General features: G+C 45.0%; 1 protein-coding gene across 1 annotated transcript in view; it reads left to right on the plus strand.

The window, feature by feature from the left end:
* Positions 1-22693, plus strand: part of trpc1 (transient receptor potential cation channel, subfamily C, member 1) — a 130770-nt gene that overhangs the window by 107137 nt on the left and 940 nt on the right. The window contains exons 10-12 of the mRNA XM_060922537.1: positions 4255-4445; positions 7330-7531; positions 14612-14806. Of these exons, the coding sequence (XP_060778520.1) occupies positions 4255-4445; positions 7330-7531; positions 14612-14806 (588 nt within the window). The remainder of the gene's footprint in view (positions 1-4254; positions 4446-7329; positions 7532-14611; positions 14807-22693) is intronic.

A 22693-nucleotide genomic window follows, 5' to 3' on the forward strand; every position in this document is an offset into this window, starting at 1 on the left:
CCCACCAGAGGTTCTCAATCGGATTTAAGTCTGGTGACTGCGATGGCCACTCCAGAATGTTCCAGCCCTTCATCTTCAACCATGCTCTAGTGGACTTGGATGTGTGCTTAGGATCATTGTCCTGTTGAAAGGTCCAACGTCTCCCAAGCCGCAGGTTTGTGACAGACTCCATCACATTTTCTTCCAAGATTTCCTGGTACTGAAGAGAATTCATGGTACCCTGCACACGATGAAGCTTCCCTGTACCATTAGAAGCAAAACAACCCCAAAGCATAATTGACCCCCCGCCATGCTTCACAGTAGGCAAGGTGTTCTTTTCTTCATAGGCCTGGTCCAAACATAATGCTGGTCCATGGGCCCAAGCAGTTCTAATTTAGTTTCATCAGTCCACAGAACACTTTCCCAAAACTTTTGTGGCTTGTATGACTTTTGGCATACTGCAGTCGACATTTCTTATTCTTTGGCGTCAGCAAGGGGGTGCGCCTGGGAGTTCTGGCATAGAGGCCGTCATTATGCAGTGTGCGCCTTATTGTCTGTGCTGAAACCTCAATGCCCACATCTAACAGATCTTTTTTCAGTTCCTCACCAGTCACACGGGGATTTTTATCCACCTGGCGCTTCAGGTAGCACACAGCAGTCGCCATCAGGATCTTCTTTCTGCCACGACCAGGTAGCGTTTCCACTGTGCCCTTTGCCTTGAATTTACAGATGATGCTTCCGATAGTATCTCTTGGAATGTTTAACATTTTGGAAATCTTCTTATATCCATTGCCATTCTTGTGAAGAGAAATAACCTCTTCTCTTGTCTTCTGGGACCATTCTCTTGCCTTCACCATGTTTGTCAACACACCAGTAAATGTCTAGAAGGAGCTGAGTATCACAGTCCCTTTAAATCTGCCTAATTGGTGCTTATTATGCTTGATTGATGCTCATTGACATCCACAGGTGTTTTCAATACCTGATTGAAAACACTTGAATGAACCTCTGTTCTTAAGTGGTAGTCTTAAAGGGGTTGAATAATTGTGTCAATGAAGAAATCACAAAAAGGCCATTTAATACTTTATTACAAAAGCAGTTGATGTCATTTTAGTTGCATTTGGTTCTTTAACAAGTCCTTGTAAGATGTCATTATGAACACAATTACAAATGTACACTGAATTCCCTAAAACCCTTTACAGCATTGGGGGTTGAATAATTTTGAACACAACTGTATATGGCAAGGTAACCACAACAGTGTTAGCCAATTACTGTGGGCCCAAGGTATTAAAAAAACCACCTATATTATAAACAAAGTCATCTACCAACAACATAAGACAGGACGTGCAAGACTACAGACTGAATTACATTTCAGACATCTCATCTCATTATCTCTAGCGGCTTTATCCTGTTCTACAGGGTCGCAGGCAAGCTGGAGCCTATCCCAGCTGACTACGGGCGAAAGGCGGGGTACACCCTGGACAAGTCGCCAGGTCATCACAGGGCTGACACATAGACACAGACAACCATTCACACTCACATTCACACCTACGGTCAATTTAGAGTCACCAGTTAACCTAACCTGCATGTCTTTGGACTGTGGGGGAAACCGGAGCACCCGGAGGAAACCCACGCGGACACGGGGAGAACATGCAAACTCCACACAGAAACGCCTTCGCCGGCCACGGGGCTCGAACCTGGACCTTCTTGCTGTGAGGCGACAGCGCTAACCACTATACCACCGTGCCGCCCACATTTCAGACATATAGATTTAAAAGTGCAAGGGTTGTTGCAATCATAATTACCTCGCCCGCGACAGAGTAAGCGGGGCGAGGTGTTGTACACTGCAAAAAAATGATATCTTAGCAAGTGAAAATATCTTGAAAATAGTTGAAATGATCAAGCATTTCCTATTAGAAGAATACAAGATAATTTCACTAATATTAAGTAATTTTCTCCTCAAATTCAGTTTTCAATTTTTTGCACTGTAATCAGTGCGGTTTGTTTGTTTATCTGTCTGTTAACAATCTAGCGTCTAGACGGTTGCACCGATTGACTTCAAATTGTCAGGGTAGGTCGGCAATGGTCCGTAAATTACCTGATTAAATTTTGGGAGTAATCAGGTCAAAGTGAAGATTAAGGTCACTGGAAAGGTCAACCTTTCAGTCAAAATAACATATTTTCCATTATAACTCAAAAACGGTTGCTGATAGACAGATGTTTACTATTATGAGCATATAGAGATCTTGCAGTCACGTGACCGGAAAGTACACAGCCGCCATCTTGTTGGTAAAAAACACAGCTGAATACTGCTGCACTCGTGTACAGAATGGATCAATTTCAACCGACGGACTACACGGCTCTTTTTTCTAATGAACAGATAACTAGATATATGTCTAAAATAAACGACCTACAGATTAGTGACCCTTATGGCTGACCGGACGGAGTTTTCACGACCGTGTCAGTGGATGTTGAACTGCCAGCGGAATACCCAGACGTGTATAATTACCTCATCAACTTTCCCTCGCTGTTCAGTGGTGAAGCGTGCTTATAAATCTCTGCACAGTTATCTTTAAAGAAATTCAGGATTTGTCAGCGACTCAGATGTGGCATCTTGTAAACAAGAAAATAATCCTCACTGGACGGGTAAGTCACTTAAGTATTGAGTATAGCACTGACCAGCCGATTATAGAATAGAATAGAATAGAATAAGGTAATTCCAGCTGTAATTCCAAATCATCCGTCTTGTTTACCATGGATCTGGCGTTGGAGAGGTAGAGGCTTAGCAGTGGAGATTTGAGTAGCTGTTTTCTGAGCTTAGTCAACAGGCCGGCTCTGCAGCCTCGCTTTTGCTTCCGCTCCCGACGCCGCCTCCTTCGCTTTGCTTCCGATAACAATCCACAGAGACCCTGCTGGTCTCGCTATCCGTCCTGAATGTTGTGCATGCGATGGAAATCGCTACAAACCGTCATTTTCTGCTGGAAACCAATGTCCAGTAAGTCCATACGGTTGTAGTGGATATTGAAGTCCGGTACAGACGAACAACACGCAAAAATACACACAAAAAACATAAAAACCGTGCACAGGTAGGGAGAGCTTGTAGCCGCAGCCGTTGTAGTAGAATTGTATATAGTAGGGTTTTCCAGAAGAAAAGGTAGAAGCAGAAGTAGAACCAGAATAATATGGCATTTGACCGACAAGATGGCGTCTGTCACAATCTGGATCGGCTGTGATGTCACATGCAAGTGCTCCATAGGAACTCCAATATGGCCTTTCATTTGGTACCATGATCTTTCACTTTGAATGTCTTTGAAATGGTCATGGATTTTCGTAGGACTATAACTTGACAGCTGATGATTGAGAAATATTACCATTATCAACATATAGGTATAAAATAAGTGCTGCTGGGTGAGGTTTGTTTTGCCTGGCAACACTTGTATCATTCTATTCACAATGACTGGATATGAGCAGTCGTGCGCTCTGATTGGCTGCTCTACTACTAGGATATCAGCTTATAGACTGTGAGTAGAGAAAAACAAAATGGCAGAATGTGTTGCTGAACGTACCGAGGACGAAATAAAAACTCTACTCGAAAACAAAACCCAAAAAAATACAGAAAAAGCAACAAAATACGGAATAAAAGTATTTGATGGGAAGAACATATATATATTTTTTTAAATTCAAGAATTATCATTGCATTTTTCACAAATCGCTCCTGTCATTTTGCCGGTTTGTTTACATTCAAAGCGGAAATGATTTTGTCTGATGTTTTGTATAAAGTTTTTATTTATCGAATTTGCAAAAAAATTAAAATAAAAATGCTCCGTTTCTCAAATCCAGTGAACGTGGATAGAATAAAACCGTTATCCCACTCAATCTTGTCATACGTGGATTATAGACAATTCGGTGCTACGTGCCTCGTCGGCTGTCAGCTCATGTACGACTCGATTTCGTGGAATAACTGTTAATCATCATAGAAAAATAATAATTCAACATGGTAGATTTAAAAGAGCTAAGGTTGTTCATGTTTAAATTCAGTTCATCAAAAAGAATGTTCCAGATTCTTGTAGTTCGAACAATAAAGGATTCCTGGTAGGTTGTGGTTTTACACTGACGAACTTTATACTTAACAACATCGCTGCTCAAGGATCTGGTTGATCTTGAGCAGTGAGGAACAGATTCCGCTGAAGGAGATACAGTTACTAGACCATAAGACATTTTTTAAAAAGAGTTTAAAATGTTCTTTTTAAGTGTGTGTGTGTGTGTGTGTTTATACAGATCTCGATGGGTCAGATGCTGCAGGAGTTTGGAAAGTTCCTCGGCCTATTCCTGCTGGTGCTGTTCTCCTTCACCATCGGCCTGACGCAGCTTTACGGAAAAGACCAGAAGGACCCATTCAGAAACAAAACCAACAGCAAGGACTGTGAAGGAATCTTCTGTGAACAGCAGAGCAACGATGCCTTCCACACGTAGCTATAGTTTTTTTTCCAGTTTTATCCTCATTTATATCACACTTTTCCACCTGAAGGTGCCTTACAGCACAGCAGACTAACCGTAAAGAAACAAAAAATATCCTATTCATTACGTGCTCGTTCTCTGCAACTCATCTTTACATTCACAGTCAGTGCCGAGCCATACTGCCACAACCACAACCACACAAGCACACTTCTTTTAAATGATGATGAAAAACTCACATTGGATGCACCGGATTTGATGTGAAAATTTTATAATGGATCTTCCATCCATCCATCCATTATCTGTAGCCGCTTTATCCTGTTCTACAGGGTCGCAGGCAAGCTGGAGCCTATCCCAGCTGACTACGGGCGAAAGGTGGGGTACACCCTGGACAAGTCGCCAGGTCATCACAGGGCTGACACATAGACACAGACAACCATTCACACTCACATTCACACCTACGCTCAATTTAGAGTCACCAGTTAACCTAACCTGCATGTCTTTGGACTGTGGGGGAAACCGGAGCACCCGGAGGAAACCCACACGGACAACATGCAAACGCCGCACAGAAAGGGCCTCTCCGGCTGTTGGGCTCGAACCCGGACCTTCTTGCTGTAAGGCAACAGTGCTAACCACTACACCCCGTCCATTGTCCACAATTCAGTTAAATTGTATCTCCGTCAGTTCTCCACGAATTTCCATTCCGATTGTTTTGTTTGACAGAACTCGTCACTCCGCACAAAACTTTGTCATTGTTTTGTCAATTTTTTTTTGCTAACGAGTTACTAATTAGGACAAATTAACGAATTTTCCAGGCTTCTCCACTCAAATTGTATCTCCTCTCAGATTTCTTATCCGATTTCAGTTCTGATCGATGTTTTGAGTCGATCTTCTCTTGAAGAACAAAACTTGTTTGTTGATTTTCCTGTTATAAACAATTTGTTTACAACTTTGTTTATTTTCAGTTAAATCGTGTCTCCTCACTCCATCAGTTCTCAATGTATTTCAGTTCTGATTGTTGTATTTTAAAGAACTCGACCTTCTGCACAAAACTTGGTCATTGCATTGTCAATTTTTTATGAACAAATTAGTAATCAGGTCAACTTAACACATTTTCTTCTGACTAGAATTGTATCTCCTCTCGTTTATCATGCGATTTCAGTTCTGATCGATGTTTTGGATCGATCTTCCCTCGGGGAATAAAATTTAGTCCTTTCTTGATTTTCCTGTTGTAAACAGTTTGTCATGGAGGTTGGTCCTCTCTCACATCGTCACATTTCAGTTTGGCTTTAAAAGAAATCGATCAACGTGCGATGCCATTTACATCACAAGGCATATACTCGAGAAAGAAAGAAATCCGCTGTATATTTGTTTCATTGACTTTAAGGCCGCATACGATTGGATTCCACAAGAAGCACTATTTCGAGTGTTGAACATCCATCTAGGATGCCCCAAACTGGTCTCAATATTACAGACACTGTATACTGGCACTAAAGCTTGCATTAAGGGAGCAAATCAGTACTTCAATACATATGTGGGTTGTCGCCAAGGCACCCTTGAGAGTCCACCTATATTCAATATATATATGGACTTCGTAATGCAATGCGCAAAATACCAAATTTTGAAGCAATGCCCTGATGCAGGAATTCTTGTGGAGTTCTGCCTCCCTAATGAAGTGTCACCTCGAGAGTACCAAAGACTGGCACCAACATCTGGACGGAGAAGAGTTACAGAGCTACTATATGCTGATGATGTGGCAATCTTCACAAAGAGTGTAGAGGAATTAAATTTGGTCCTATCTATCTATGATAATACCTTTACTCAATTTGGCCTACAGATGTCCTATAGCAAGACTGAGACAATGGCGTTTAATGTCGATGAGGCCATTAAAGATCAGAAGACCTTAGTATCAGTAAATGGGGTGAATATCAAGAATGTCTGGTCATTTCGGTATCTGGGACATGTAATCACCAACATAAGCAATTCAGCAGCAGCGTTGCATGCCAATATCGCATCTGCATTTAAAAAGTGGGATGAACTGAAGAACTGTTTGATGGACAGAGAAATTCACTTATCTACTCGCATGAAGATCCTAACGTCCTGTGTCAGATCACGTTTATTGTATGGCATTCAGGCATGTCACATGTCCGCCTCAGAGCTACAAAAGGTTGAGAGTGTGTGGAACAATTTTTTAAGGAAGATGGTATCGGGAGGCTATGCAAGGAAAAATGTTCCTCCTCGTAACAAGCAGAAAAAGGGTGTTGACCCAGCTACCTTAGTGGAAGGGCAGCTGGATTGGGGATTCAAAATATCAAATGAGCAAGTATGGGAAATAACAAAATCCAGTTCCATCCAGGATTACTGCCATGTCCAACATCTCAAATACATGGCCCATGTTTGTCGCATGGAGAATGATGCCCTCCAAAAACAGGTTCTTTTTGATAAAAGGACAACCTCAAGAGTTTGGAAACGAGTTGAGGATCTCCTCCAGATAGATCCAATGCAAGCCAGGAAAATGGTGATGGACAAAACCAAGTTCAATCATTTGCTCAAAGGACGTTTACCTGAGCAGATGTGCCCTAAGGCCAAGGATGGGCCAAAAGGGAAACTATGATGATGTTTGATGGTTTGGTTGTTCTGATGGCAGGCCAGAGGAGCGATGACGCCCTTGACGTTCTGATTTTTGTTGACATCCAGTTCTTTTGTAAATGTTTGTTTTGTTGGTATTTTCTTCGCTAACCTATATATCATGATGCAATATATTGCATTGTAGAAATGTTTTCAAGTAAAGTGATATGATGTTTTTGTTACGTACATATACCCCACTCTGATCCTGGCTCTTAAACTCACTGTGGATCGTAAAGTCACTGTGTCTCATTTGCTGTTTCTTTTCATCAGGTTTATGGGGACGTGTTATGCGCTCTTCTGGTACATCTTCTCTCTGGCCCACGTGGCGTTGTTTGTGACCAGGATCAGCTATACAGAGGAACTGCGCTCGTTCGTGGGCGCCCTCATCGTCGGCACGTACAACATCGTCGTTGTGATTGTTCTCACCAAGCTTCTCGTGGCCATGCTGCATAAGAGCTTCAGACAGATCGCTGTAAGTGAAGTTTTGAGATTTAGTAACGTCATGTTTCAGTAACATTCATGAGTTTCTGAATTCTATGCAAATTAGTTGTGACACGCTGAAGCGACAAATCCAAACGATTGACTTGTGTGATTCCTAAGACCAATCCTATCATGTGTGTGGTCTGGCCTTTCTTCAGTTCCCTGTTCATGACTTCAACGCCAACCTGCAATTAGTTCCCATCAAACGTGGAAGAAAATCTTTTTACTGTGGTTTTGTTGTATCCTGTAATCCGCAACCTCTCATTAAATATTTATAGAGACATTGTGGAGAAAAAGGAAGTAGCAGTTGATCATTGGTGCCTCTGATGTGTGTACAGTGTCTTGCAAAAGTATTCATCCCCCTTGGTGTTTGTCTTGTTTTGTCGTATTACAAGCTGGAATTAAAATGGACTTTTGGAGGGTTAGCACCATTTGATTTACACAACATGCCTACCACTTTAAAGGTGCACATTGTTGTTTTATTGTGACACAAACAATAATTAAGATGAAAAAAACAGAAATCTGGAGTGTGCATAGGTATTCACCCCCTTTCGTATGAAACCCCTAAATAAGAGCTGGTCCAACCAATTCACTTCATAAGTCACATAATCAGTTGATTACGATCCACCTGTGTGCAATAAAAGTGTCACATGATCTGTCACATGATGTCTGTATAAATCAACTTGTTCTGGAAGGACCCTGACTCTGCAAGACTACTAAGCAAGCAACATGAAAACCAAGGAGCCTCCAAACAGGTCAGAGACAAAGTTGTGGAGAAGTATAGATCAGGGTTGGGTTATAAAAAATATCCCAAACTCTGAATATCCCTGTGGCAGTGGGGGCGTGGCCAAGCGTCGGTCTGTGACCGGAGGGTGGAGTCAGGGAAGGTAAGTGGCAGAATCACTACACCTGAGGTTGATTAATGTGTTTGTGTGTCTTCCCCAGTGACCGCGCCCTATTTAAGGAAGAGAGCGAGAGCAGAAAGGGTTCACTCCCCAACCAGACGACTGGTGTGTGTGTGTGTGTGTGTATGCCAAAGTATAGTTAAGGCTGAAAAGCTGTAATAAACGTGTTTGTGAACTCAGTTCTGGCCTGCCGTCCTTCTGTGCTCCACCCACCCATCCGAGTTGCTACAGTGGTGCCGAAACCCGGGACGGAGCGCAGGAGAAAACAGCCCCATGGAGTCATCCCCTTTCGCCGAGCTGGTCCACGCCCTCACCACGGCCCAGCAAAGCCAGCACCAGGCACTAGTCGCCCTCCGGAGGGAACAGGAACAGCGGTTTGAGGCCCTGATGCTGGCTCAGCAGGAAGAGCGACAGGCGTTCCGGCACCTCCTCGCGTCGGCGGGCTTCACCGCCGCGGGACCGGTCCCCTTCACCCTGATGAAGATGGGCCCGCAGGACGACCCCGAGGCCTTCCTCACGCTCTTTGAACAGGTTGCAGAGACCTCGGGGTGGCCGATGGAACAGCACACGGCACGCCTCCTGCCCCTGCTAACGGGAGAGGCACAGCTGGCCGTGCTACAGCTCCCCGCTGACCGCCGGCTGGCCTACGCGGATCTTCGCCGGACCGTCCTCCAGCGTGTGGGATGTGCTTCCGCGCTTTGCAGTTGGAGGAAGTTGGCCAGCCATTCGCGTTTGGCCAGCAACTCCGGGACGCCTGCGGGTGGTGGTTGAGGGCCAACAACCGCGACGCTGAGGGGATCATCGACCAGGTGGCGCTGGAGCAGTTCATCGCACGTCTACCAGCCGGAGCTGCAGAGTGGGTCCAGTGCCACCGCCCGGCGTCGCTGGATCAGGCAATCGAGCTGGTGGAGGACCATTTGGCGGCTGTCCCGATGGCAGGACAGCAAACAACCTCTTCTCCCCTCTCCTCTCTCTCTCCCCCTCTCCTCCTGTGTCTCGTCCTCGCCCCGTTCCCCCACCGCGGAGGCGGGGGCCGGCCCCACCCCAGCCGGCCCGCCGCACCTGCGGTGGCCTCCCGTTTCTCCCGTCTGTGTCTGTCTCTCCCCCCCCAGGTGAGTGAGCCCCAGAGCACCAGTGCAGAGAGAAAGCCCGGGCCGGGTTGCTGGCGCTGCGGGGAGCCGGGCCACCTCCAACAGTAGTGCTCAGTAATGGAGGTAGGCACGGTGGTTTGGATCCCCGACATGCCAGAAGCTGCCCTCAATCGGGCCGGAGCGTATCGCATACCGGTGAGTATCCAAGGGGATACATATCAGGCATTGGTGGATTTGGGTTGTAATCAGACCTCAATCCACCAGAACCTGGTGCAAGATGAGGCATTGGGGGGAGCACAATTGGTGAAGGTGTTGTGTGTGCATGGGGATGTTCACAGCTATCATTTAGTGTCGGTCCACATTTTTTTCGAGGGGAAAAACTTATAGTAAAGGCGGCGGTTAATCCTCGCCTTACCCACTCAGTAATTTTGGGGACTGATTGGCCGGGATTTGGGGAATTAATGAATCACCTAGTGAAGAGTGGGTCCTGCTGTAGTTTAAGAAGGGGAGGTCCCAGTGTCGCGTTGGCGGGAGCAGCTGTCACAGAGCCGTCTATGTCAGCTACGCGTCAGAGTGAGGAGCCGCCGGCTCCTCCTCTCTCTCTTGGGGAATCCCTCGCGGATTTTCCATTAGAGCAGTCGCGAGACAAGACTCTGCGGCATGCATTTGACCAAGTGAGAGTAATCGATGGTCAAACCCTCCAGCCAAATGCCACCCCGTCCTTCCCCTACTTCGTGATTATGAAGGATAGATTATACCGAGTGATGCAGGACACTCAAACTAAAGAGCGAGTCACGCAGCTTTTGATTCCGAAGACCCGCCGGGAATTGGTATTCCAGGCGGCTCACTTTAATCCCATGGCTGGACACTTAGGGCAGGATAAAACACTAGCCCGAATAATGGCCCGATTCTATTGGCCAGGGATTCGCGGCGATGTCTGTAGGTGGTGTACGGCGTGCCGCGAATGCCAGTTAGTAAATCCAGCGGCCATTCCAAAAGCGCCTTTGCGCCCTCTATCATTAATCGAGACCCTATTCGAAAGAATTGGGATGGATCTCGTCGGGCCATTAGATCGGTCAACACGAGGGTACCGCCGCTTTATATTAGTTCTGGTGGACTATGCAACGCGATACCCAGAAGCAGTGCCTCTTCGCAATATCTCAGCACGCAGTAATGCGGAGGCGCTGTTCCGCGTCATCTCCCGAGTTGGAATCCCGAAAGAGATTCTGACTGACCAAGGCACTGCATTTATGTCACGTACACTAAAGGAACTGTATAGGTTGTTGGGTATTAAGCCAATCCGCACCAGCGTTTATCACCCACAAACGGATGGTTTAGTTGAACGGTTCAATCGCACCCTCAAGAATATAATTAAAAAATTCGTAAGTGAGGACGCACGTAATTGGGATAAGTGGCTCCCTTGTTGTTTTCAGTGCGAGAGGTCCCCCAAGCCTCCACGGGGTTCTCCCCGTTTGAATTGTTATACGGGCGTAAGCCGCGCGGCATTCTAGATGTGCTGTGGGAAAATTGGGAGGAGGGACCTTCACAAAGTAAAAATGAAATCCAATACGTTATTGACCTGCGCGCAAAACTCCACACACTCACCCACCTAGCCCAGGAGAATTTGTGGCAGGCCCAAGAACGACAAACCCGCCTGTACGACAAGGGTACATGCCTCAGGGAGTTCGCACCAGGAGATAAAGTGCTCGTACTGTTGCCCACATCGAGCTCCAAATTAGTCGCCAAGTGGCAAGGACCCTTTGAGGTCACATGGCGAGTCGGGGACGTTGACTATGAGATGAGGCAAATGGACAGGGGTGGGGCGTTACAAGTTTACCATCTCAATCTGCTCAAACTCTGGAACGAGGAGGTCCCCGTGGCATTGGTGTCGGTGGTTCTGGAGAAGGCGGCGCTGGGGCCGGAGGTTCAAAAGGGAACATTGGCATTGCGTACCTCTCCGGTCCCCTGTGGAGACCACCTCTCCCCAACCCAACTCGCGGAGGTTGCCCAGTTGCAGACCGAGTTTTCGAATGTATTCTCGCCCCTGCCCGGCCGCACCAACCTCATAGAACACCACATTGAGACACCCCAGGGGGTGGTCGTGCGTAGCCGCCCTTACAGGCTACCCGAACACAAGAAAAAAGTGGTTCGGGAAGAACTCGAGGCCATGCTCGAAATGGGCATCGTCGAGGAGTCCCACAGTGACTGGATCAGCCCGGTGGTCTTGGTACCCAAGGCCGACCGGTCGGTCCGGTTCTGTGTGGACTATAGGAAAGTCAACGCGGTGTCTAAATTTGATGCGTACCCAATGCCTCATATTGATGAATTGCTCGATCGGCTAGTCACAGCTTCCTTTACTCAACACTGGATTTAACAAAGGGTTATTGGCAGATCCCCTTGACTCCATTATCCTGAGAAAAAACGGCCTTTTCCACACCGTTCGGCTTACACCAGTTCGTCACACTTCCTTTTGGGCTGTTTGGGGTGCCCGCTACGTTTCAGAGGCTGATGGATAGGGTTCTCCGCCCCCACGCCACCTATGCTGCCACGTACCTTGGTGACATCATTATTTATAGTAATGACTGGCCGCGGCACCTACAACACCTGAGGGCCGTCCTCAGGTCGCTAAGGCGGGCGGGTCTCTTCAGCCAACCCAAAGAAGTGTGCGATTGGGCAGGTGGAAGTACGGTATCTGGGCTTCCACTTGGGCAATGGGCAGGTGCGTCCCCAAATTAACAAGACTGCAGCGATTGCGGCCTGCCCGAGGCCCAAGACCAAAAAGGGGGTGAGACAGTTCCTGGAGCTGGCTGGCTATTATCATAGCTTTATACCTAATTATTCGGACGTCACCAGCCCGCTGACTGATCTCACTAAAAAGGGGGCACCAGATCCGGTCCAGTGGACGGCGCAATGCCAGCGGGCTTTTTCTGAGGTAAAGGCTGCACTGTGTGGGGGGCCACTGTTACACTCCCCTGACTCTTCTCTCCCTTTTATATTGCAGACGGACGCGTCGGACAGAGGGCTGGGGACTGTTTTGTCCCAGGAGGTGGAGGGGGAGGATCGCCCAGTGCTGTATATTAGTCGAAAGCTGTCGGTGCGTGAGGGGCGCTACAGCACCATAGAGAAGGAGTGCCTGGCCATCAAGTGGGTGGTCCTCGCCCTCCGTTACTACCTGCTGGGGCGCCCTTTCACCTTCTGTTCGGACCACGCGCCCCTCCAGTGGCTCCACCGCATGAAGGATGCCAACGCGCGGATCACCCGTTGGTATCTGGCACTCCAACCCTTTAACTTCAAGGTGGTCCACAGGCCGGGGGCGCAGATGGTCGTGGTGGACTTCCTCTCCCGTCAAGGGGGGGGAGTCGGCTGTGGGCCGGATGGCTGCCCGGCCTGAGTGGGGCGGTGGGGGTATGTGGCAGTGGGGGCGTGGCCAAGCATCAGTCTGTGACCAGAGGGTGGAGTCAGGGAAGGTAAGTGGCAGAATCACTACACCCGAGGTTGATTAATGTGTTTGTGTGTCTTCCCCAGTGACCACGCCCTATTTAAGGAAGAGAGCGAGAGCAGAAAGGGTTCGCTCCCCAACCAGATGACTGGTGTGTGTGTGTGTGTGTGTGTGTACCAAAGTATAGTTAAGGCTGAAAAGCTGTAATAAACGTGTTTGTGAACTCAGTTCTGGCCTGCCGTCCTTCTGTGCTCCACCCACCCATCTGAGTTGCTACAATCCCACAGAGCTCCATTAAATCCATTATAGCAAAATGGAAAGAATATGGCACCACTACAAACCTGACAAGAGAAGGCCCCGCCCACCAAAACTCACAGACCGGGCATGGAGGGCATAGATCAGAGATGCAGCAAAGACACCAAAGATAACACTGAAGGAGCTGCAAAGATCCACAGCGGAGATGGGAGTATCTGTCCATAGGACCGCTTTAAGCTGTACGTTCCACAGAGCGGGGCTTTATGGAAGAGTGGTCAGAAAAAAGTCACTGCTTAAGAAAACACATTTGGAGTTTGCCCAACAGCATGTGGCAGACTCCCCAAACACGTGGAAGAAAATTCTCTGGTCAAATGAGATGAAAATTGATCTTTTTGGCCATCATGGGAAATGCCATGTGTGGCGCAAACCCAACACCCTGAGAACACCATTCCTACAGTGAAGCATGGTGGTGGCAGCATCATGCTGTGGGGATGTTTTTCATCTGCAGGGACAGGAAAGCTGGTCAGGACTGAAGGAAAGATGGATGGCACTAAATACAGGGCAATTCTGGAGGAAAACTTGTTTGAGTCAGCCAGAGGTTTGAGACTGGGACGAAGGTTCATGTTCCAGCAGGACAATGACCCTAAACATACTGCTAAAGCTACACTGGAGTGGTTTAAAGGGAAGCATTTAAATGTCTTGGAATGGACTAATCAAAGCCCAGACCTCAATCCAATTGAGAATCTGTGGGATAACTTGAAGATTGCTGGACACCAACGCAACCCATCTAACTTGAAGGAGTTGGAGCAGTTTTTCCTTGAGGAATGGGCAAAAATCCCAGTGGCTAGATGTGCTAAGCTAATAGAGACATACCCCAAGAGACTCACAGCTGTAATTGTAGCAAAAGGTGGCTCTACAAAGTATTGACTTTGTGCGGTGAATACCTATGCACACTCCAGATTTCTGTTTTTTCATCTTAATTATTGTTTGTGTCACAATAAAACAACAATGTACACCTTTAAAGTTGTAGGCATGTTGTATAAATCAAATGGTGCTAACCCTCCAAAAATCTATTTTAATTCCAGCTTGTAATGCTACAAAACAGGACAAGCACCAAGGGGGATGAATACTTTTGCAAGACACTGTACATAGCTAGTACAGTTAGCTTGCTTTGCTAATTTAGCCAGTGAAGCTAGTATGAATCCAAGCACATAGTATATAACAGAAACAACTGTAACACTAATTAGTGCATTATTTCATTTGTGTTTAAATTGCAGAAACTAATTTCATAGAAAGTGCTACCGAGGCTTGAAAATGGAGGCAATTCTGACTGAGCCACATCTGACCTGATGCGTTTTTTGTTGTTGTTTTTTTTACTACAGAACCATGAGGATAAAGAATGGAAATTTGCCCGGGCCAAGCTATGGCTCAGCTACTTTGATGATAAATGCACGTTGCCTCCGCCGTTTAACATCCTTCCATCCCCAAAGACGCTGTGCTACTTACTGACCAGCCTGAGCAAATGGATCTGTTCCCACACGTCCACTGGAAAGATGAAGAGACAGAACAGCCTCAAGGTCAGTCAGTGTTGGACCAAAAAAGAAGTCTGGCAAACTCAAAGCGACTGGATTTGTTATGATCTTGAAGGTAGTTCAATACATGTTTAAGAGGCATCATTAATTCTACTAAATGAAATTTATTTTCAGTATTACCCCACTGGGATACCACTATTCAATAGGGAGGGGGGTGACTACACAGGAGGCAGAGGATGGAGAGAGTATTTTCTTTCTATCAAACAGCGCATTCCTGTGCTACCCATTTTCGGCACTCAAGTGCACATCAAAATAAATAAACGAGACCGTCAATGACGGCATAGCTCACTCCGGCCCCGTCTAATCCAAAAGGAACAATCTAAAGTGGGCCACCTTATGGGCGCAATAAATGTTGCAAGCTATATACACTATATACAAGCTATACTGTATATAGAAGCTATATCCACCCTAGGAATACCGACCTGTTGACCAGAAAGAATCCAAAACGGCGAGGAACTGACCAAGAAGAAGCGATTTTAGTTGAACTGCTCTTTAAGGCTTAATTAGTCCATAACTTCATTAATAATTCTAATGAAGCAAATCTGGGTAGAAGTTATATGCACCCTAGGCACCCCTACCTTCATGTCAGAAAGGATCAAAATCAGTGAAGAATTGAGGGAGAAGAGATTTGTGTGGAAACTGCTCATTAGGGATTGATTAATTACTTCATATCTTCAATATTAATTGCAATTATGCAAATTTGGTTGGAAGCTATATGCACCCCAGGCAGACCAACCTTCCTGCCAAAAAGAATAAAAATCAGTGAAGAAATGAGAGAGAAGCGATTTTCATGAAATGTGGAAAATGCCGGATGGATGATGGACAACACATGATGGCATAAACTCATCACCTGTCGACTGGATGAGCTAACATTCATCACCTGCTCATTCTCTGCAACTCATCTTTACTTTCACAGTCCAGTGTTTCCTCTAAGTTTACTGTTTTGTTTTGTTTTTTTGCGGGGAGATGCTGGATGAGGATGGTCACCTGTAGGACCCTTCCCCGTGGCTCCCTTGGACCTGAACAAACAGTTAAGGAGTCATTATTTAAGTCTTCACATTTATTTTAGAACAATAATTTGAATATTTTTTACCACAGAACTGCACTCCTGGTTTTTGTTTTGGTTTGTTTTGGGTTTTTTTGTTTTTTTTGGACCTTAAAATGTGTGCACTGGGGAGGGGGGTTCCTGTTGCGGGGGGAGAGTACCCCCCAATATAATGGTAGGGGAAACACTGCAGTCAGTGCTTAACCATGCCTCTGCTGCCACAACCACACATCCAGACAACTTCACTTCTTACCAGTGTTTCAGTCCAGTCACAGCTGCAAGTCAAATCTTAACCCTCTGGGGTCGAGAGGTTCGCCGGCGAAGCTCGGCAGGTTTAGACTGAGTAGGCCACATATTTAGATAAATATCTTCGCGAGTTTTTCATCATATAAGCATGATAAACATATTGACAGAAACTTTAGACTTTCCTATGTGCCCACTGACAAATAATATTATAGTTTTTAAATTACCTAAATTAGATGAAACATATAACTTGTCACCTTACTCAGTCACACCGGAGTCGGAGCGCTGAGCGCGCACTTATACATTCATAAAAGACTGTTCACATGGTAACGGCATAATAATCACTTTCACTATTTTGGTTTCGATTGGTTTCTCTTTCGCAGTGGGAACGCCAACTGTAAACAGGATAAAATCTCTCAGACAGAGTTCAGGCTATTTGGAGGTAAAACTTTTTGTGAGATGGCACGCAGATTTGATGCGCTTCGGGTGATTCAGGACAGCGATTCAATTCATGATTCATTTCACGATTCAGGACAGTGATTCGGTTCAATCTTGAGAACTGTGACACTGATGATGAGTGGTGCCCTTTTTTTTTCTTTTTTTTAACTTCGACTCAGTCCAGTCAAAGATCAGCTCGAATAAGTGTAAATATTTCTTCTATTTCTGATGAGCAGATCAGTTGATATGCGTGCACTGTAGTGCACACACAGGAAAAAATTACAGCAATTTTTCCAGAGTTAAAAGTATTTTCCTCAAAAATAGTTCATTTTGCTCTATTTGGAGTTGGAGTGGGAGCAAAATGACAGAGTAATTGAGTAACAGAGATGGTTGTGGCTCTGAAATGAGTAAAATAGTACAAGGGTTAATTTCAAGACCCACTGAATCGAGTCAAATACCAAAAAAAAAAATCAAATACCAGATAAATTAAGCTGTTGTAAAAAGCAGTTTTAGAGCTGTGTTGGAGTGTGTGGAAAAAAAACATGACCTTACCCATTGGGACTTGACCTGATGGGATTAAGAGTTGGCAGTGGGAGGGGTTTTCACTCTTCTCATTGAATGGAATGGAATTTTTTACTCTTCTCATTGAATACCCGTCCCACTGCCAACCTTTTATCCCAAAACATCTCATCTCATCTCATCTCATTATCTCTAGCCGCTTTATCCTGTTCTACAGGGTCGCAGGCAAGCTGGAGCCTATCCCAGCTGACTACGGGCGAAAGGCGGGGTACACCCTGGACAAGTCGCCAGGTCATCACAGGGCTGACACACAGACACAGACAACCATTCACACTCACATTCACACCTACGGTCAATTTAGAGTCACCAGTTAACCTAACCTGCATGTCTTTGGACTGTGGGGGAAACTGGAGCACCCGGAGGAAACCCACGCGGACACGGGGAGAACATGCAAACTCCGCACAGAAAGGGCCTCGCCGGCTGTTGGGCTCGAACCCAGACCTTCTTGCTGTGAGGCGACAGCGCTAACCACCGTGCCGCCCCATCCCAAAACAATAGGAGATAAATTTTTTGATGGCCAGTTAATTGTCCAAATCAATGGAGCAGATTTAAGTTTTTGTGCTTGATCCATTCCTAAGACTGAACAGAATCACCTCAAGTGACCAAAACGGCTCGACACAATGGGTAAGGTCATGTTTTTTCACACATTCCAACACAGGTCTAAAACTGCTTTTTACAACATCTTCATTGATCTGTTATTTTATAAAAAGTACAATCATGACATACAGACTACAGAGATATTATTATAGCTGAAATTGTGCTGAATACAAAAAAGTCATATGACTTTGAAAATACTGCTTAGATTTGTTGAAATTGACAAGAAAATCAGAGCATACCAAAATCATTAGTGCCAGAAAATACCCTCAGACCCCAGAGGGTTAAATAAACAGCTTTCAAGTCAAAGTGAGGTCTTAAATAAACAGCTCTCACATCGATGATCTAATGTTGTGTTTGACTCAAACCAGACCTGGTATTTCCAAAAAATTCCTCAAGAGGAAGTGGAAAAATGGCTGCATCCAAATACTCATCCTGCCTTACTATATAGTTTGCAAAAAGCAGTACATCATAACCCGTAGGTTGACCGAATACTCAGTAGGTATTTAATAGTAGTCAGATTGGCCCCGTATGATCTACTACATTTGTAGTGTGCAAACGTCCTACGCTACGCCTTCCCATAAGTCAGTTGGAGCCTGAATAACCAAAGAAGGATTCCCCAGGAAAACAGTGCACTGACATGAAACCAGTTATCGCAGCTTCCGAGGGATGTCCCTGCTGAAGTACAAATGTACATATCAGGAAAAGTTTAAACATTTCTGCCATTGCAAAATAGGTTATCTCATCAAAAGTATAGGTAACATGGGGATACGGCTTCTTTAAACATCTGGGTCAAAGGATAGGTAAGATCATGGAGGAGTACATCCGAACTGTGTCCTTACTACTCACTCTTATACTCCTAGAACGTAATTACAATAACAGTCGGGTAGTAAATACTTAAGCGACGTGAGTACATACTGAGTATTTGGATTTTGCCAGTGTCTTCAACCCTGAGTTCAGCACGACAACTTTTAAATCTCATCTCATCTCATTATCTCTAGCCGCTTTATCCTGTTCTACAGGGTCGCAGGCAAGCTGGAGCCTATCCCAGCTGACTACGGGCGAAAGGCGGGGTACACCCTGGACAAGTCGCCAGGTCATCACAGGGCTGACACATAGACACAGACAACCATTCACACTCACATTCACACCTACGGTCAATTTAGAGTCACCAGTTAACCTAACCTGCATGTCTTTGGACTGTGGAGGAAACCGGAGCACCCGGAGGAAACCCACGCGGACACGGGGAGAACATGCAAACTCCACACAGAAAGGCCCTCGCCGGCTGTTGGGCTCGAACCCGGACCTTCTTGCTGTGAGGTGAGAGCGCTAACCACTACACCACCGTGCCGCCCACAACTTTTAAATGAGATTATAAAAGTAGTTGCTTGAGATCAATCAACAAACAGACACATTAGATGGTAAAATCAATAATACTCACTATATATTTCACTGGAGGGCGGCACGGTGGTGTAGTGGTTAGCGCTGTCGCCTCACAGCAAGAAGGTCCGGGTTCGAGCCCCGTGGCCGGCGAGGGCCTTTCTGTGCGGAGTTTGCATGTTCTCCCCGTGTCCGCGTGGGTTTCCTCTGGGTGCTCCGGTTTCCCCCACAGTCCAAAGACATGCAGGTTAGGTTAACTGGTGACTCTAAATTGACCGTAGGTGTGAACGTGAGTGTGAATGGTTGTCTGTGTCTATGTGTCAGCCCTGTGATGACCTGGCGACTTGTCCAGGGTGTACCCCGCCTTTCGCCCGTAGTCAGCTGGGATAGGCTCCAGCTTGCCTGCGACCCTGTAGAACAGGATAAAGCGGCTAGAGATAACGAGATGAGATGAGATATTTCACTGGTTTTAAAATGTAAATATCATTAGTGTCACTAATTTTCTCTGGTTAGCTTGTTGGTAAAAAAAAAAAAAGATGGTCTATGTCGAGTCTTATACTCATCGGCCATTTTCAAGGAGAACTGAAGTCATTTTTAAACATGCTTTATTTCTTAATTAACGTGTTACTCAGTTATGTTTTCGGTTTTTGTAACCTTATATCGTGACTCATATTGGCAACTAATTGCAATTAAATATTATACTTTTCGGCCTATTTGGTTTTTAGCCATGTTGAATTTAGTTCGTTTGGTCCACGGCAGGCGTCGCTTATCCGCGCGATCTTCACGAGACTTGTGCAAGACTTTGAAATGTCAAGTGTCAGCCAGGTGTCAGTGCCGCCATTTTGAAAACTGTTTTCCAAACGAAATATCAGAGGTGGACAGTAACGAAGTATATTTACTTGAGTACTGTACTTAAGTACACATTTTGAGTATTTGTACTTTACATGAGTATTATTTTTTTGGAAACTTATGACTTTAACTTCACTACATTTGAAAGTCAAATATCGTACTTTTCACTCCACTACATTTCTGTCAAGGTCCTCGTTACTCATTACTATGAAGCAGCTTTGAAAGTGGATGTTTTTTTCTTTTCTTTTCTTTTCTAAAACGTGATTGGTTTTTTCGCATGTGACACTGAGACAGCCGATCAGTAATCACTAGGGTCACGTCACGTCCATAGACTGTATAAAATCAAGTTCAATGATTTCTCAACAGCATTATTTGAACACGATCAGTTGATGGCAGAATGGAAGGAGGCGGTTCTTCTGGGGAACGCACACACTCATGGCCATACCTAGAACCCATGTTTCAGTTTTCTGAAAGGAATAACGATTCGTTTCATTTTAAATGTTTGCTTTGTTTGGCAAAAATGAACCAAATCACAGCCTACAAAAACTTGCTGTCCAACCTGCGGAAGCATATTGAAGTATGTAAACGTTTTATTCCAAGAGAAAGCTTGCAACAAAGTTATCTGTGCTTTTAGAGCTACCGATAACATTGCAATAGCTATGCAGTCTGGTTAGTCAAATGACTTTCCATGGATTTGCCCACCAAGTTGACGTAGCTTTGTCCACGGCTAACATTTGCACATAGCTAGTTAACTTGGACACTGTTAGTTAGCATGTAAAAATGGAGTTACGCTAACATGAATAACATTAACTTATCTGAAGTCCTTTCAGAAATATGTTTTAGCATAATCTTGCCAAATAAACAGAATGTAGAAATCTTTCTTTTCTACTAGCATTGGCTACCCAATATGATTTTGAGTTTGAAAAGAGTTTGCTAGCATGTCAGGTGGAGTTTCACTGACTAGCTAGCTTAACATTAAACCACCATGACAGCACAGCATGCGTTCATTTTGTGAATTCACATTTCTGTCCTTGGTAATGGCATCAGGTTTTGTAAGCGTTGTGGCAATAATACAATGATACATTGACACAAAATGTACTTTTAATACTTAAGTATTTTTAAAAGCAATACTTCAGTACTTTAACTTAAGTAAAAATTTGACTGTACAACTTTCACTTGTATCAGAGTAACATTTGACCAGTGGGATCTGTACTTTGACTTAAGTAATGAAGTTGGGTACTTTGTCCACCTCTGCGAAATATTGCACAAAAGTGAGTTTAAATGACAATTACTGCCTACTTTTCTCAAACTTTCCTGATTGCTATCAAAACAAAAAAAATTTCTGGCTTGATTACATCAGCATTCAAAAGAGGGTGCGCGCGTCTTTTGACAACGTCGGCAGATGTTGGTGACTTTGATTTCCGCTGTATGTTTTACTTCTGTCCTACGATGTCTCGCACAGGTCTCAACGAATCTCGTTTACGGCCGTTGCTTTGACATATGGACTGATATATTACAGAGCATATTTCAAACACTCATAACTTGCTATAGCAGCGACAAAATAGCGATCAAAAATGCATTCTTATATTTAATATAATGAGAGAAATAGAATTTTGATAATAAAAAATTTGCCTTCAGTTTCCCTCTAATAGGAACTTGTTGATTCTAAGATCCCTGTTCTTGGCTGCAGGAGTGGAACCCAGTGTGTTCTTCTGTTCTGCTGTTGCATGCTGAGATGCTTTTCTGCTCACCACGGTTGAAAAGAGTGATTATATGAGTTGCTATATCCTTCCTGGCAAAAAAACTCAAACCAATTACACATCTGTCCATTTTCCCCTGACCTCACATTTGTTTCCACCTACAGAACTGTCGCTCACTCAGTCACTCACTCACTCATGCAGTGTTTTTTGTTTTTCACACCATTCTGTATAAACTGTGTAGACAGTTGTGTGTGAAAACCCCAGGAGATCAGGAGTTTCTGAAATACTCAAACCAGCAGTCCATCTGGCTCAAACCAACACCCATGCTACAGTGAAAGAAAGTCACACTTCACTGTGAGATCACAATTTTTCCCATTCTGATGTTTGAACAGGGGCGGCACGGTGGTGTCGTGGTTAGCACTGTCGCCTCACAGCAAGAAGGTCCGGGTTCGAGCCCCGTGGCCGGCGAGGGCCTTTCTGTGTGGAGTTTGCATGTTCTCCCCGTGTCCGCGTGGGTTTCCTCTGGGTGCTCCGGTTTCCCCCACAGTCCAAAGACATGCAGGTTAGGTTAACTGGTGACTCTAAATTGACCGTAGGTGTGAATGTGAGTGTGAATGGTTGTCTGTGTCTATGTGTCAGCCCTGTGATGACCTGGTGACTTGTCCAGGGTGTACCCCGCCTTTCGCCCGTAGTCAGCTGGGATAGGCTCCAGCTTGCCTGCGACCCTGTAGAACAGGATAAAGCAGCTACAGATAATGAGATGAGATGTTTGAACATTGTGAACATTGTGAACCGAAGCTTTTGATTTGTATCTGCATGATTTTATGTCAAAGGATTGGTTGATTACAGAACTGCTGAAAACATCAGGTGGATGGGTGAGTGTATATACAGCAGCTCTGAAGTCATGTCTAGGTTTTGTCTTAAAACCTTTTATCTAGATTCAGAAAGAATCTAGGTCATGAATGGTGTAATTCATTCATATTTATGGGAATATTTTACTTTGCTCTGTTTGTTTCCAGCGTTCAAAATTAACGTCTGCAAAAA

The sequence above is a fragment of the Neoarius graeffei genome, chromosome 5 (assembly GCF_027579695.1).
Source record: "Neoarius graeffei isolate fNeoGra1 chromosome 5, fNeoGra1.pri, whole genome shotgun sequence".
NCBI classification, from domain to species: domain Eukaryota; kingdom Metazoa; phylum Chordata; class Actinopteri; order Siluriformes; family Ariidae; genus Neoarius; species Neoarius graeffei.